At 37.6% G+C, this 16,202-nt stretch overlaps 1 protein-coding gene across 1 annotated transcript; it reads left to right on the forward strand.

The window, feature by feature from the left end:
* The first annotated feature begins 5,016 nt into the window (after nt 1-5,016).
* LOC116299063 (uncharacterized) lies at nt 5,017-14,483 on the forward strand. The gene is made up of 8 exons (XM_089039618.1): nt 5,017-5,203; nt 7,897-8,280; nt 8,758-9,135; nt 9,396-9,671; nt 10,061-10,345; nt 11,354-11,428; nt 11,631-11,714; nt 11,995-14,483. The coding sequence occupies exons 1-8, from the start codon at nt 5,143-5,145 to the stop codon at nt 12,015-12,017; spliced, it is 1,566 nt and encodes a 521-aa protein (XP_088895744.1). The 5' UTR covers nt 5,017-5,142; the 3' UTR covers nt 12,018-14,483.
* Nucleotides 14,484-16,202: the final 1,719 nt, after the last annotated feature.

Below are 16,202 nucleotides of genomic sequence, written 5' to 3' on the forward strand. Positions count from 1 at the left end.
AAGTGAAATATATATTTGTTAGTTTTGCATGATTTTTCAGTCCCTGTCATGCTTTCAGTCTACCGCAGAAATAGACTGGTGTAGAAATAGGAGGGGGGAAAGGGGAAAACGTTTTCTTCTCTTTTCTTAGGAAAACGGAAGTTAAATGACCTTCCTGATGCAGGCCATTTCCCAGTAGGATATGCATCGACTGTAGCTGTGCAATGTATAAGAAAATGTATTGTTTTAATTGTTTTTACGATCTGCTAATTTGGGGTACATATAACTTATATTTTTTGTAATAATTTCGAAGACCTTTCTTTCACCGCCGACACTAAATATGCACAAAGATGATTTTAGTAGAATGATCGGCACCAAACTTTATTTTGGATATACCACCATCCTCCGCCTCCTTTACCTAGTTTCCCCTTTGACGCATAAAAGGCATGTTTCCGCTTTTTAACTCGTGGATACGCGAAGCGTAGAAACGAGTTATTGTGAGGGGTCTGAATATGCATATGTGTCACTCACTCGGCGCTCAATCACTCGCTCACTCGCTCACTAAGATGTTAGCAGGTCGATAGTTAAACGTTTGTCGATCGTCTTACGTCACCTGATCACGAATGTTACACTACACTAACAAGCACAAAGCTCTTATACAATATACATTATAACTTTGTTATTTGTATGACGAAACGAAATGCTGATGTCTCATGTGGGATATATTTCTAGCACTTGTAGACGCATTGGGGGCCCACTGTGCATGCGCGCAATCGCACATAGTTTTATCTTGGAGTTATTCATATTAAAAGGATCAAGGAACGATGCGCAAATTGAAGTAAAATGTAAATCAACACGCATAACGCAACGCTTTATGTTGATCGTCCCGATTGTATCATAAACGGCCGATTATCTTGTATATTCAGTTTTGAGCTAGTAGGTCGAATAATTCCTGGAATAAAACACACAGCTCGCCTTTGAAATTGAAAACAGAGAAAGCGTTTTCAAATAGTTCTTCTTCCAATTATACTCTATACTTGACTCAGTTGACTCTATCGAAGTCGTAGTCGAAGTCGTCTTTCGTAATAGAAGTTCAGACAATTAATTCATCCCAGAATTCGCTTCCAAACTCAACAAAATAGCAAAGAACTAGGCGTTAAAAGGAAAATAAAAAGGACGATTACTCATCTTACTAGATAAATTGAGTATTTAATATATTAAATCGAGCGAAATATTTGGAATCCTTTGAGAATGTCTACAAACATGAGGGCACAGGAAGACCAATTTTCGAAAAGTGCAACAAGTAGAGAAGGGGTTGGCACGTTCCACCAACGTCTGGTGGCCCCACGTCTGGTGGCCCCACGTCTGGTGGCCCCACACCTCTGGTGGCCCCTGTCCCATTTTCTCCGCGGCAATACAACCTGTGATTACGAAACTTGGTAGGGATGTAGTCACGTGTCCTGTCAGTCACCCCAACGATTTAAGGTGTATGACGTCACATATCACGTGACTTGCTAAGATAACATTATCGCCAGTTTTTGAAATAAACCTTTTTTGACGTTATTGCACTACCAAAGTCTTTGTATGCCAACGCTGATGGTAACCAACCCCCTGGTAGCGTGACGTTACAGGTCACGTGACCTATGAGTAGTGTTTTATGGCTAAACCATGACGATAAAACGTCCATAAAACTACTTACAAAGACATAAGATAGAAATTGAACATTTCCCATGCCTTATTCTTACACAGCTGTGGTGACCCCATCGTGCCAAACGTCTGGTGGCCCCACGCACCTCTGGTGGCCCCTGTCCCACTTTCTCCGCGGCAATACAATCTGTGATTACGAAACTTGGCAGGGATGTAGTCACGTGTCCTGTCAGTCACCCCAACGATTTTGGGTGTATGACGTCACATATCACGTGACTTGCTAAGATAACATTATCGCCAGTTCTTGAAATAAACCTTTATTTGACGTTATTGCACTGAAGTGTTTTGGTACATTAAAAAACTCATAAACTTAAAAATTTATATAAAAATGTTATAATAAGGGGATTTTGTTTTAAAAGCCCCGGTAAGGATTTCTTTAGCTTTCCATATGCATAAAAAGGTAAATGTAAAGCGTCCTTATTTTACGTCGGTCGTAATGGTCATTGACTAATTAACTTGCTGAGGGCAATGGTGCGTTCATTTCGCTCCCTCTTTCCATCAGTGCTCCGTTTTAAGGGTATTTAAAGCTAATTAAAGCTACACGGAAAGGAAAGAAGTCGAAACAAGGATGTGTGGTCACTGAATGGAAGTCGAGTCAAACCTCTTGCAAAGAAGACCGCGCACTAACCAACAGGGGCAGCGGAAGCTGAGACTTTTTGGGGAGGGGGGGGGGGGGTGGGCACTGAAATATTATATTTAACGCTATGTGATAATCACCGCAGTTTCGATTGACTGAGAACCAACATTTGGGGGGGGGGGGGGGGGTGGGGGAGCCAGGTCCCCCCACGAAATAATAATAATAATAATGATGATAATAATAATAGTAATAATAATAATAATAATGTAAACTTTATTATGTTTTCCAAATTCCATCGTAAATCTCGCTATATATAGGCAATTTAGGATAAGCTACTTGAATCTTTTACATTTAAGTACATGAAAGATACTAAAAAAAACATTAATCATACTTTTTTTTCACATTTAGTCGTAACGCCAAAGTTAAAACTTCATCAAGTCAGGGTTATTCCAGATTTTGTTTCTACAGCAAAATATATAATAGGTTGTTCGAATAGCAATGTTCATAATTTTCCTTATTACATATTTACGTTGGTTTTTGTCGAAACCTACATTTTCTAACATTTCAATAAATGTTGCACAATCACTAGAAAATACTCCGAGGGAACTTATTGAAAGATTAACAAACTTTACATGGCTATAATCACTATTTAAATCACTAATAAGCTTTTTATGTTTTCCTTCTCACGATCAGCATTATTCTTAAGTTTTGATTCAAAGCCAACAGTAAGTTCCAATATATAGAGTGTACTAGATGTTTTTAAAATCAAGTCAGGGCCGCGATAACTATCGCCAGTTATAATTGAAGGACTGTGATAATTATCAAGGTCAGCATAGAGAGTAGAATTGTCAATGGTTTTGAATGATGAGGCGATAAAGTTGAGGACAGAATTATGGCGCCAGGTGAAGCGATGGAGATAGTGTTGACATCCACTTACTATATGTAAAAGAGATTCGGATGAAAGACAAAATGAACAATCTGGTGATTGCGAGATAATAATAATAATAATAATAATAATAATAATAATAATAATAATAATAACAATAGTAATAAGGGGTAGGGGATAGGATTCTAAAATTGATATTTCAGTTTCACGATCGAGTATCCGTAAGTAAAGTTTACCAAATCACGATTTTTCATAGGATAAAAAATCGCGTTTCATGATGGGAAATTACATGGTTACCATAGCAGTATATAACAGAATCATTGGAAAAAATTGCCCATACATTTGGAATATTTGCTCTTTTCGGTCTTTTTCCTCTCTTTCCAAAGCAAAAGGTTGTTCTTAAAAGTAAAGTTATATAGCACAAGTAAACTGCGTGACAAAACATCCTAAATGACCCGTAAATCTTCTGTTCTTTCGCTAACTAGTTGTAAGCGTGTTTTCGAGGCTACGAAACCTAAGAAACCATAAGAGGCGAATGTATAGGCCAACAGATAGTATGAGTTTATAAAATCAGCAAAAATACGGTTCTAAATTTTAACAAATTCCTATGAATTATACCAAAATGTTCAGGAAAGCCTGGGGTTTTCAAATCCACTTCTGTTTTTTTTTTTTTTGACAGGTTCTGTTTTAAATCAAGGAGAGACGATTTTCTAGCTTGACCCCGGTTACGTTATGCATTTTCTCTTGTAAAATAAATCCAATAGCGTAAATTCAACTCAAAAAGTACGGTGTTTTTTTCCCAATAGAATTCAATCTAAACCATATAATACAGTCCGTGAATAGTTGAATTAACTGAATCCACTTCTGTTTTTTGCCTAGATAGTCATTATTTTGAGAAAAAATCCAAAAACCGTGTTTTTGAGAGATAATTTGTATGGGCTCACATGAGGGGGCGTGAGCTTGAAATCGTAGCTAACCAAATGTTAACAGATTTTTTCTGATGATACGGCATGAGAAATGTTCAATTTCTATCTTGTGTCTTTGTAAGTAGTTTTATGGACGGTTTATCGTCATGGTTTAGCCATAAAACGCTACTTATAGGCCACGTGACCTGTGACGTCACGCTGCCAGGGGGGTTGGTTACCATCAGCGTTGGCATACAAAGACTTTGGTAGTGCAATAACGTCAAAAAAGGTTTATTTCAAAAACTGGCGATAATGTTATCTTAGCAAGTCACGTGATATGTGACGTCATACACCCAAAATCGTTGGGGTGACTGACAGGACACGTGACTACATCCCTACCAAGTTTCGTAATCACAGGTTGTATTGCCGCGGAGAAAATGGGACAGGGGCCACCAGAGGTGCGTGGGGCCACCAGACGTGGGGCCACCAGACGTTTGGCACGATGGGGTCACCACAGGTGTGTAAAAATACGGCATGGGAAATGTTCAATTTCTATCTTGTGTCTTTGTAAGTAGTTTTATGGACGGTTTATCGTCATGGTTTAGCCATAAAACGCTACTCATAGGTCACGTGACCTGTAACGTCACGCTACCAGGGGTTGGTTACCATCAGCGTTGGCATACAAAGACTTTGGTAGTGTAATAACGTCAAAAAAAAGGTTTATTTCAAAAACTGGCGATAATGTTATCTTAGCAAGTCACGTGATATGTGACGTCATACACCCAAAATCGTTGGGGTGACTGACAGGACACGTGACTACATCCCTACCAAGTTTCGTAATCACAGGTTGTATTGCCGCGGAGAAAATGGGACAGGGGCCACCAGAGGTGTGGGGCCACCAGACGTGGGGCCACCAGACGTTGGTGGAACGTGCCAAGCTTACTTGAACAAGTTACCACAGTTCGGCACAGGGCGTTTGATTCCAAGAATTGTGACTTCGCAACAAACAAAGATTATTTCACAGAACGAAGGGAGCACAAAGAAACACAACTTCATCGATAAATATAAAGTATTTCGCTAAGCCAACCATGCTAACAGGCTGCATTGGTACCGTCTTCGTATTGATTCTAGTCAACCCGAGTATAGTTGGTGAGTTTAATATGCATGCAGCACCAACTGTCTAACGTAAAAATAACAAACGCCCGCGCGTTCCATCCAAACGAGTGACATGACTTATTGTTGCATGAGAAATCACTAAAACCCACAAATAATGTGAAGTCGAGATACACGACCGAGAGTTTATATCCAGGTAACGTTTAGTACTGAGAGTCTAGGTGGATAATGTAATCACAATATGGAATGGCGAACATGAATAAACATTAGTTCTCTGTTTTTCGCTTTCAGAATAATAAGCAAACAAAAGAGCTAACTAAATTATAAAATCCATTTACTGCAAACAATAAATACATTTATTTGGAAAATAATACATATATAAAAATAAGTCACCATAGAAATGCAGGCAAATAGGTCCCAAGATCAATACATAAAGCAGTTTTTAAGCGAACACAACCAATAGTTCAGCATGTTGTGATTGTCATATGTCGTATGCAGCAACAGACTAAACTCGATTTATCTTAATTAAACGCGTTTACGAGAGAGCTAAAAGACGTGGATCACCGTTGCAGCCAAATATGAAAAAAGAAGAAGAACTTAACTGCATTAGTATCTGCATAAGTTTGGTCAAAGGGTTTTATATTACCAGAAAGTAATAATGTTTCACGATCGAATGAGGTCATGTATTTGTTTCGGTCACGCAAGCACCAATTGATTTTTCTCAATTTCAATTGTTTGCCTAACCAATTTCGCTATACGTTATTTGACAATGTCAAGTGAACAAAATTAAGATTTAGTAGTGTTTTCGGATGTGCAAAAGGAAAATGAAATCTAAATCTTCGGCCTCAAATCGCGCTGAAACTTCGCCAGAAGACTGAACAAAGTAAAAGCAACAACTGCAGCAAGTTTTGAGGCAAATTGTCGAGTGAAACATTTTATTGTCATGACTTTATTATAACTCCCATACATTCCTGGAACCTTGTTTGGGCTGTCTGTGGTTAAGGAAGAAACATGAGTAATTCTCTCCGAACACGTAACTTACACTATATTTATAAAATAGTGATAAAAGTTGTTTTGATATATATTTTTTGTTATCGTAAAAATTGAGCACAAAACAAACAGGACGCTTTTTTACATTGTTCTAATAAACAAAATTGTCTTATGGTTTGAAGAGTAATGGGATATTTAGCAATTATTCGCCGAAGGCGAAGTGAATATCGGGGAATATTTATCGAGACGCGAGTCCTCGAACTTGTGTACAGAGTAACTTATTTTTATATACAATAATTCGATAAAAACAAACAAACAGAAACTTTTAGTTTGCGTGACAATTTCACGCAAAACTTTTAGCAAAACTTTTAGGCTATACTTCGTTGCCTTTTTAGTATTGATAGGAATGGCATTTACTTTCATTTTTTCAATTTCCTCATCGGAAATTGTAGCAAAACGATTGCCGGCAGATGCCATTTTGTTGCCGACTCAATATTCCGAGTTTCAGAGGTGAATATATATATGTTATTTACCGGCCAGAAGGTCCGGAGGGGAAAAACTGTGCCCGAGGTCTTGAATATACGGACCGAGGCCGTTAGGCCGAGGTCCGTTTTCTATAGGAAGTTTTGTATAGGACGTTTTGTATAGGACGTTTTGTATAGGACGGACTATAGGACGGTAAATAACTTATTTATTTTTTTCCTGTATTTTTTTTACTTGTTTTTGTAATCGTTTTGTTTTGTCGTTTAGCGGCAAAGGATACCGGACCGCGCGCGCGGGCAGATACTGACAAAATACCACCCGCTCAAACAGCCAATCAGAACGCACGATTTTTTAGGATACCGGAACGGAAAAAAATATCATACAATATTCATCTCCAATTAACCAATGAGCGCGCGCGTTATTAGGAAGTACACAATGTTTTTTGGTAATACCTGTTATTCCGTAAAATAACAAAAAAAACAAAACAAAAACAAACAAACAAAGAAGCAAACAAACAGAACAGAACAGAACAGAACAGAACAGAACAGAACAGAACAGAACAGAACAGAACAGAACAGAACAGAACAGAACAGAACAGAACACAACAGAACAGAACAGAACAGAACAGAACAGAACAGAACAGAACAGAACAGAACAGAACAGAACAGAACAGAACAGAACAGAACAGAACAGAACAGAACAGAACAGAACAGAACAGAACAGAACAGAACAGAACAGAACAGACAGAACAGAACAGAACAGAACAGAACAGAACAGAACAGAACAGAACAGAACAGAACAGAACAGAACAACAGAACAGAACAGAACAGACAGAACAGAAACAGAACAGAACAGAACAGACAGAACAGAACAGAACAGAACAGAACAGAACAGAACAGAACAGAACAGAACAGAACAGAACAGAACAGAACAGAACAGAACAGAACAGAACAAGACGAGACGAAACGAGACGAAACGAGACGAGACGAGACGAGACGAGACAAATAACATATATATAGAGTCCCGTGCAAAATTAGAGGGTTGCGCCCTCTTGAAGTTTCAAAACGTGTATGGTTCTTCAATAAAATCGTGAATACTATTCAGCGGTTTTTGAGCGCGCACATCGCGGGCTCAAATCGATTGTTGAAAAGAAGTCAGTTAGGTCTGCTTAGGTTTATATATTTTTTCTCTTTAAAAATTACATCTATAATGTAACATTATTATGTGCACTAACAAATATATTCTTCATTGGATAGATGGGAAAGTTATGCTAACTAATTCCCCATCAAGGATTGAAGCACTCGTCGGAGAAACAGTGAGATTCAACTGGAATTACACTGTCGGTGACAAGAACATGGACTTTGGATATTACGTCTCTTCGCCAGTCTGGTACTATTATAACACTGATGGTACTAAGTCGGTCATAGCAGTTGATGATGGGCCGCATGGTTGGAAGTGGACGTTAAGTCGACGAACATGTCCAACAAGGCTGTTGTACCCTACAGTTCGCGTTAGTAAAGAGTCAGTCGCTACTTTGGTGATTTCTAACGTCACAAAGAATGACAACGGATGGTATGGAATATCTTTGGTGCTAAGAATATCTCCTTCAATCACTAACAAAGTGGAACTTATAGTTACAGGTAAATTGTAACAGATGCGATTCTTTTCTGAATGAGCAGGTTCAATAAATGGTGGATTTGGAACTTGTTTCATAATCGACTGATTGGATTAAACTGATATATGTAGAGGGAATCAAGGCAGGTTGAATGAGGTGATAAATGAATCAATTGCTGTGCGGACACAAGATAACCGGGACCACACTTGAAGAAAGTTATGTATACAATCATGATATAAAGTGAAAACAAAGGAATCAAGCCTAAGTCAAACTCTAAACAAGCAGGAGCAAGCAACGAAGCCTGAATATCTGAGAAAAAACATATATTTTATGAGAGATTTTGATCTTAATTTAATTTGTTCAAGTGGTCCCGGTTTGTGTTTCCGCACAAGTAATGATCTGATGGATAGATAGATCGATTGATGGATCAATAGGAAAATACTATTAACCTGGCGTTAAATTCCAAGCTTACTACTTATGCTTAATACATATCTGTTGTCAGATAAAATGGCTCGTTTTACTAAAGTGCCCTCGAGTACTTTGTTTGTGGCAAGGGGTAAAGCAGCGCGATTCGAATGGAACTATACTTACGATAACCGGAATATGGAGTTCTATCCAGAATCACCCATGTGGGCCTATGTTGACCAAAACCACCAATGGATTACCATAGCAACGGTAAAGAAAGATCCGTCATCGTCAGCGGTCATAAATACGACAACATGTCCAGCAAGATTGTTGAATCCTACTCGAGTCAGAATCGAGCAGCCTGCTACTCTGATCATCTCGAATGTAACTGAAGCTGATAATGGAATATATGGCTGCAAGTTGAGGTTAAAAAGAGAACTTTCAATAAACAGCACATCCACGCTGGTTGTGACAGGTTAGTCCTAGCTCCCTCCCGTTTGCACTAAGCCTGATGATATGCGTATTGCGTCACTGAACGCTTTTGATTTCCTTTCTCGTGCCGGATGTTTAAGGTCACAAGCATGCTCATCATAAAATGTTAAATATAATTCTCTCGGGTTGACCTCACATTGTAGCCAGCGTTTGACCACTATTTGAAGAAGGTCATGAAATTCAAAGACTTTTATCAGCCAAATAAAATCCAACACTTGTAACAATGTACCTATTTTTGGCTAGATCACCCAAAGGTTTTGCTATCTACATTGGCGACAAAGATAATACAAGAAGGTTCTTCTTTGAACATCAGTTGCAGTGCAAATGCTTCCCCAGTACCTTATGTGACCTGGATGAAAATAGCACCCAAGAAAAGGCTTGTGATCTCTAAAACAGTAGGCTGGAGTTTCTTAAAATTCATGGAAATCAAGAGAAACCAAGGTGGTACTTATGAATGCCAGGCAACTAACAATCCAAATGAGCCTCCAGTGACTTCAAAGATCAATATTTTTGTGATTTGTAAGTAATGCTGTAACCAAGTTGCGTATATTTGCTTGTTAATGTCATCGTCATCGTCTTTGGTATCGACATCGTCATTGCGACATCACGTACGACATCGCCATTGCGTTCGCCTTTGCCATCGCCACTGTATATTCTCGCTACGCATTAGTGGTATTAAGCCACTTTCATCAAATGCAAATTGTTATTTTTCATTAATTCTTCGACAACGAAGATGGTATTTCCTTTTAACATCACATTAATAAAAAACGCGTTGTTTATAATATATCAATCAGCAAAAAAACGTTTATGAGTATCATTTCAACTGTGCGTGTAATTAATGAATAATATATTATTGATTAATGAATAATATATTATTGATTATGACTTATGGCTTTCTTTCTCTGAAGATTTTGAAAATTCTTCCACACGTCTTGATAAGAATGGTGAAGCACAGATAGTTGAAGGAGAAGACCTGAATATCACCTGTGCAATAAGCCCAATATGGCTTGACAATGTCATGTGGGTTCATGTACCCACACACGAGTCCCTAAAGTTAGAAAGTGTTAAAGTTAACAGCGGCACACTGGGCATTCGGAATTTTTCTCGAAGTCAACAGGGAAAGTACCAGTGCCAGGCTTATGACAAGAGAGATGGTATTTTGGGATTAGCAAATGTTTTTATTAAAGTAATGTGTAAGTACAAACGCAACTTTTGCTGTTTTAGACACTAATGTTTTTATATGTCATCCTCCAATAAGCATCGAGATCATAGATAAGATAATGCAATCCTGCCCGTGCCAATTCCATAATAGCCCAGACGAAGTGTTTCATTTTATTTTATTTCGTTAGCTTTTTCCCGTGACAGCAGGGACACCACAAAAGCTTTGGTTAATAGTCCCTTTCACAGTTCCTTGCGCCATATTGAAAGGTAGCCATGCCTTTGCATCAAAGCGAGACGAACGGTGAGCTTGCAATGATAGAGACCTCTTTTTAATACCCTGGACAATATGATTCAAACGTCTCTATCATTGCAAGCTCACCGTTCGTCTCGCTTCGATGCAAAGGCACCTCCTATTATCCGGGAACGAGCACGTTAAGATTATTAAAACTCAATACTTTGGACTTTGGTATGCATAGCTGTCTGGCTAAGAACAGATATGGAATCGCTTGGCACAATGTTACAGTCACAAAATACTGTGAGTGTTATTGAAAATATTCAATAATTTAAAAATACGACACAAAAAATATGACAAGTCAGTGCATTAGGGTAACCATTTTTTATTAATAGATGTTTTTGTATCAACCACGTAATACTTTATTCTTAACCAAGCTTTTGGAGATAATTCTCTATCATTAGGGTATTGAAAAATAGTAATAGAGCGCGAGGTAAGTTCAAAAAATACTGTTATCTCAATTCCTATAGCAACTATTTTGGATAAACATGATGCAGGTGACTCTCATAAAGCATGCACTCCCAACCAATTATAATTAGAACGCGCGATATTCATAATAGTTATTTTAATACACTTGAAAGATACTGCTCACATGAAATGCAAGATGAAGTAGTGGACATGAGTTGATATCGTTGTACGGAAATTAGGATAGATTGGGTCATTGTCTGTCCAAGATATGTATTTGAGATTTATTTTTGGCAGCTATTGTAGCACTTTTCTCAACGTAGAAATCACACGCTTTTGCCAGGTCCTTGCAAGCTATCAGAACAGAAGAAGAAGAAGAAGAGTGAGAAAAATAATGACAAGCCTGCAAATTTTTTTGGTGAGTTTTACAGTTAAGCATTGGCTTTCTTTTGGTCGAGGTTAATGTTTTCAGTTTCCTTTTTTCTTCTTTTTTAATTAATTAAATTTTTCTTTTCATTTTTTGCTTCGCTTTGCCCCTCCCTTTTTCTTCCTTAGTTAATTTCACACTTCCTTTCTATAAAAATTCCTATAATTTCCGTTTTTGTTCATTATAATATCAGGATCAACTGCCAGTATTGTGTTGCTACCATTATCGGCGGTATCTTTTCTAATCAATGTCTTCCTTTTATTAATCCTCTGCAAAAGTGAGTACGTAATTAAATAAACCTAGTTTATGTTTGTGAATAATAATATAGTAAAGAGAAGTTGAAGATTAAACGGTAAACGTGTAAGGTTAAGGAAGCTTTGTCTTTTGGGGCAGCCCATAGATTCCTCTTCGTCAATGTGACGGATTGACTAGCCGATTGATTGTTTCAATGATTGAATCAAAGTTGATAGCCAGGCTTTGTTCTGAGTTAATTTTTTGTCAATAAAGAATGAATTTTCTGACTAAGATTATTGTTCTTGTTGCTTATATCGCGCCAGGTAAAAGATTTCCACAGAACTAAAAGACCAAACAAAACATCCAACGCTGTTGAATTTTTCTATAACAACGACAGTACAGATGCAACAGGGCAAATCATCTTTGGTAACATCAATTCTGAACCATCGACTGCAGTCCAATCAGAATCGATGACGAATACAGACGAAACAGTCCAAGGGCATTACGCAGAACTTACGAGTAACTCTGTCAAGATGTCATCACTACAGAACTACGAGCATCTTGATCCCACCTGCCGCGAGCAGCACCGCACAAAAGGCTTCCAAACGTTTGGCACTCACCAGCAAAGCAATTACGAACAGCTTCACTTAGGCACTTCATAACAAGCCGCAAGGCCGTTTTTTTGGTGAATATTTGTGACAGCATGTTCCCAGTATCACTGTGGTTACTACCACAAATCCGAGTATCGTGTCAATTAGATTAACACTTCGACGCAAAGCAGCGTAATATGATCAAATAGCAGCGCTGTTATTCTCTTTACCTTTTCGAATTTTGTTCTAACTATAGAATGTTTTATAACTACGATTAGAGAGTTAGATTTAAAATGTAGCCTCTCACAGAATTACGGGCGAGCCACCTGAGCAATTCTGTTGCTTTCGGGCGAGCCGACTGAGAAAGCAAGGAGAGAGGGTTTCATTTTCTAGCTATATATTAAAAAATTATTAAAGAAATACAACATTAATTTGCGCGGGAACATATGCAGCGACAATGCAGCATTCGTTGTCAAATTTAAAGAACATCTTATCATAAAAGCTAAGGCTATATATTCAAAATTGGCATGCACGAGTGTGAAGGATCTTCTATAGCTATAATTTCTAAATTCCTGGATCAATACCATCAAACACAAGTAAAGGTTCTTCTTGAAACATTGCTGTACCCTAATCTACCTGGAATTTTCTGCTAGACCGAAAATGTAAGCTTTGATACGAGAATCATGTTGTACATTACCAAACGCTGACCATTCGACGGCAAATTTCGAACAACATAGATCAATTTCATGATCAGAATAGCATCGCGTAGATTCGATTAGCTGTCCAGTATATTTAGTAACGATCTACAGCGATCGAATTCATTAAAATCGGCTGTTAACCATGGAGGTAAGGGCAGAGGATAGCAGAACAACATAATCATTCTAATGTGTAATACAATCTTTAAGTAAATACGCTTCGGTCTAAGGTGGATACCAGACTGCTGTGGCACAAACACCTCGCCCATCCTTACACACCACAAGTATGCGGATTTCAAATCCCCTTATCGCCAAAAAAAACGGGCTTGCGGCTTGTTATGTTTGCCAGTTTACCAAAGACTACACCTCAAATATGAAGACATTAAAAACTGAGTAATGAAGAAATACAAGGCAAGATAGTCAGACTTCACTATTATAGACCTGTATGTACCATTGGCATGAAACTTGTAGCATAAGGTGAAGAACGCCAACACATATTAACACATGGTAGTGTAAGAAGGCCAGAAAAACATCTGATTTGTACTCTACAAGAAATCTAAGATTTCACTTAGGTTTCTATGGTAACAATTTAGCCTTAAGGACGAAGTAGTTATTCGAACAAAAGATTTAGGTTTGTTGACCTTGTAAAACACCTTCCTAACAAAGGTTAGTAGTTGAATTCTATACACCGGATAATGAAAGGTTCTTCTTATTTACTCAATAATCTGGACTTGGACATTTTGACTTTCAGCTGTTCATAAAACCAGTTTAGTAACTAGACTTGCGCAGAAAAGACTTCCTAAGGACAAGTATATTTTTGGCGTCCTTCATTATACAGTGGAACCCCGTTAATAAGGACACGGTTGGGACGGACAAAACTGTCCTTTTTAACGGGGTGTCCCCATTAACCGAGGTGTCAGAAAAACAACTGAAAACACATTTTTAACCATTTATTTTTACTGTACTGTAAAGCTTGAACTACAATGTTCAATATAACAGCCTAAACTGGAACAAAAAGTGCATGACCGTACAAGAACTACATTCGCATTTACTGGACTGTATTGTACAATTTCATTTCGAGTTGAGTTCTGGAAAATGACATTGCAATGGTATTGCGAGCTTTGTCTATTTCATTATGCTGTCAGTAATAGGAAACTATACTGCAATGATCAGTGTGCGGTCCGTTGATACGCAAAAACTGACAATATAATCCGTAATAAGCTCATTATATCAATAAACAAATACTGTAAAGACGTCTTCAAATTTTAAGTGTCCTTAATGCGGAGTTGATTTTGTAAGGAAACTGTCATTCAGGTCCTAGAAATGTGTCCTTTTTACTTATTAACGGGTGTCCTTATAAAGCGGGTTAATTTAACAGAAAATGTATGGAGCTTTCGTTGGGACTTTGAAACCTGTCCTTAATAGAGAGGTGTCCTTATTAAGCGGGTGTCCTTAGAGCGGGGTTCCACTGTAGTTGTTTACTCGTAAACTTTTAGTTAAGAATTATTCCCTTATTTTTGGTATAAACTTTGGTTTACTTAGAATAGTATGTTTTAACTTAGAAACACAAGCGACCGTCATCGACGCTTTATTCAGTTAATCCTTTTCTAAAGACTCTTTTAAGTTTAAGGTTCTTAGGTCAATAAGGCGAATATTCTAATTTATTCCTGTAACTCAGTACTTTCACTGGAAACCAGACTCAAACCAGTTTCTATAATTAATTCTACAATTATGCTAATTTTCTCTATAAATATGGGTAGACTTTCCCATCTAAGCATTAATATATATATATATATATATATATATATATATATATATATATATATATATATATATATATATATAGATATATATATAGATATATAGTAAAGATTGGATTAAAGACGAGACATGTTCACTGTAACTCCGAGTTTCGTGCTTACGCACTCATCAGACAGACTTTAATGAAACATATTCCTATTACTGTGATATTTATATACAAGAGGTGTAATGATTATTTACAAAAGAAGTATTGTTCGGAAAGGAGTTAATTAGCTAGGCCTGGATTTCTATTGTTCATCAGATAGAACTTGTTTTCATGTCGGCATTTGGAGATCAATTCGGATCGCTTGTTTAAAAGAGTGTCGCTGTTTGTTTTGATGATAAGTAGCTTTTCTGTTAAGCACAGGTCACACCTCTTAGAAATGTTGCTGTATGGTCTGGCTGAAGTGATGATTGTCCATTCTATGTTGTAGTCTTTGTTGTTATCTTTAAGGTCCCAGATGTGTTTAGAAAGTTCGGTGCTGTTAGCGTATTTTCTATTTCGCAGAGATAGTCTGTGCTGAGTGTATCGTTGTTTGAATGTTCCTTCTGTCAGACCAATGTAGTTTTTCCCAGTAGTGTCCTCGTTTGTTGTGACATGAGCGTTGTAGATGAACATCTTCAACACCGATACCGATCCCGCCACCACCTCTGAGAAAACATGCAACTGCCGTAAAAAAGATCAATGCCCTCTAAACAACAACTGCCTCTCCTCCAGCATCATCTACCACGCTCATGTCACAACAAACGAGGACACTACTGGGAAAAACTACATTGGTCTGACAGAAGGAACATTCAAACAACGATACACTCAGCACAGACTATCTCTGCGAAATAGAAAATACGCTAACAGCACCGAACTTTCTAAACACATCTGGGACCTTAAAGATAACAACAAAGACTACAACATAGAATGGACAATCATCACTTCAGCCAGACCATACAGCAACATTTCTAAGAGGTGTGACCTGTGCTTAACAGAAAAGCTACTTATCATCAAAACAAACAGCGACACTCTTTTAAACAAGCGATCCGAATTGATCTCCAAATGCCGACATGAAAACAAGTTCTATCTGATGAACAATAGAAATCCAGGCCTAGCTAATTAACTCCTTTCCGAACAATACTTCTTTTGTAAATAATCATTACACCTCTTGTATATAAATATCACAGTAATAGGAATATGTTTCATTAAAGTCTGTCTGATGAGTGCGTAAGCACGAAACTCGGAGTTACAGTGAACATGTCTCGTCTTTAATCCAATCTTTACTATATATCTATTGCTCTGCATCCCTACGCATCGAGCACTGTTTCAACAGTATAGACCACATTACATTATTTGTTTTATATATATATATATATATATATATATATATATATATATATATAATATTATTACCTATTTTAGAGCATACTATTAAAAAGTTATAAAAGACAATGCAATAA

The sequence above is a fragment of the Actinia tenebrosa genome, unplaced genomic scaffold (genome assembly GCF_029948245.1).
Source record: "Actinia tenebrosa isolate PJP-AT-01 unplaced genomic scaffold, QUT_ActTen_1.0 PGA_scaffold7__59_contigs__length_16204524, whole genome shotgun sequence".
NCBI classification, from domain to species: Eukaryota; Metazoa; Cnidaria; class Anthozoa; order Actiniaria; family Actiniidae; genus Actinia; species Actinia tenebrosa.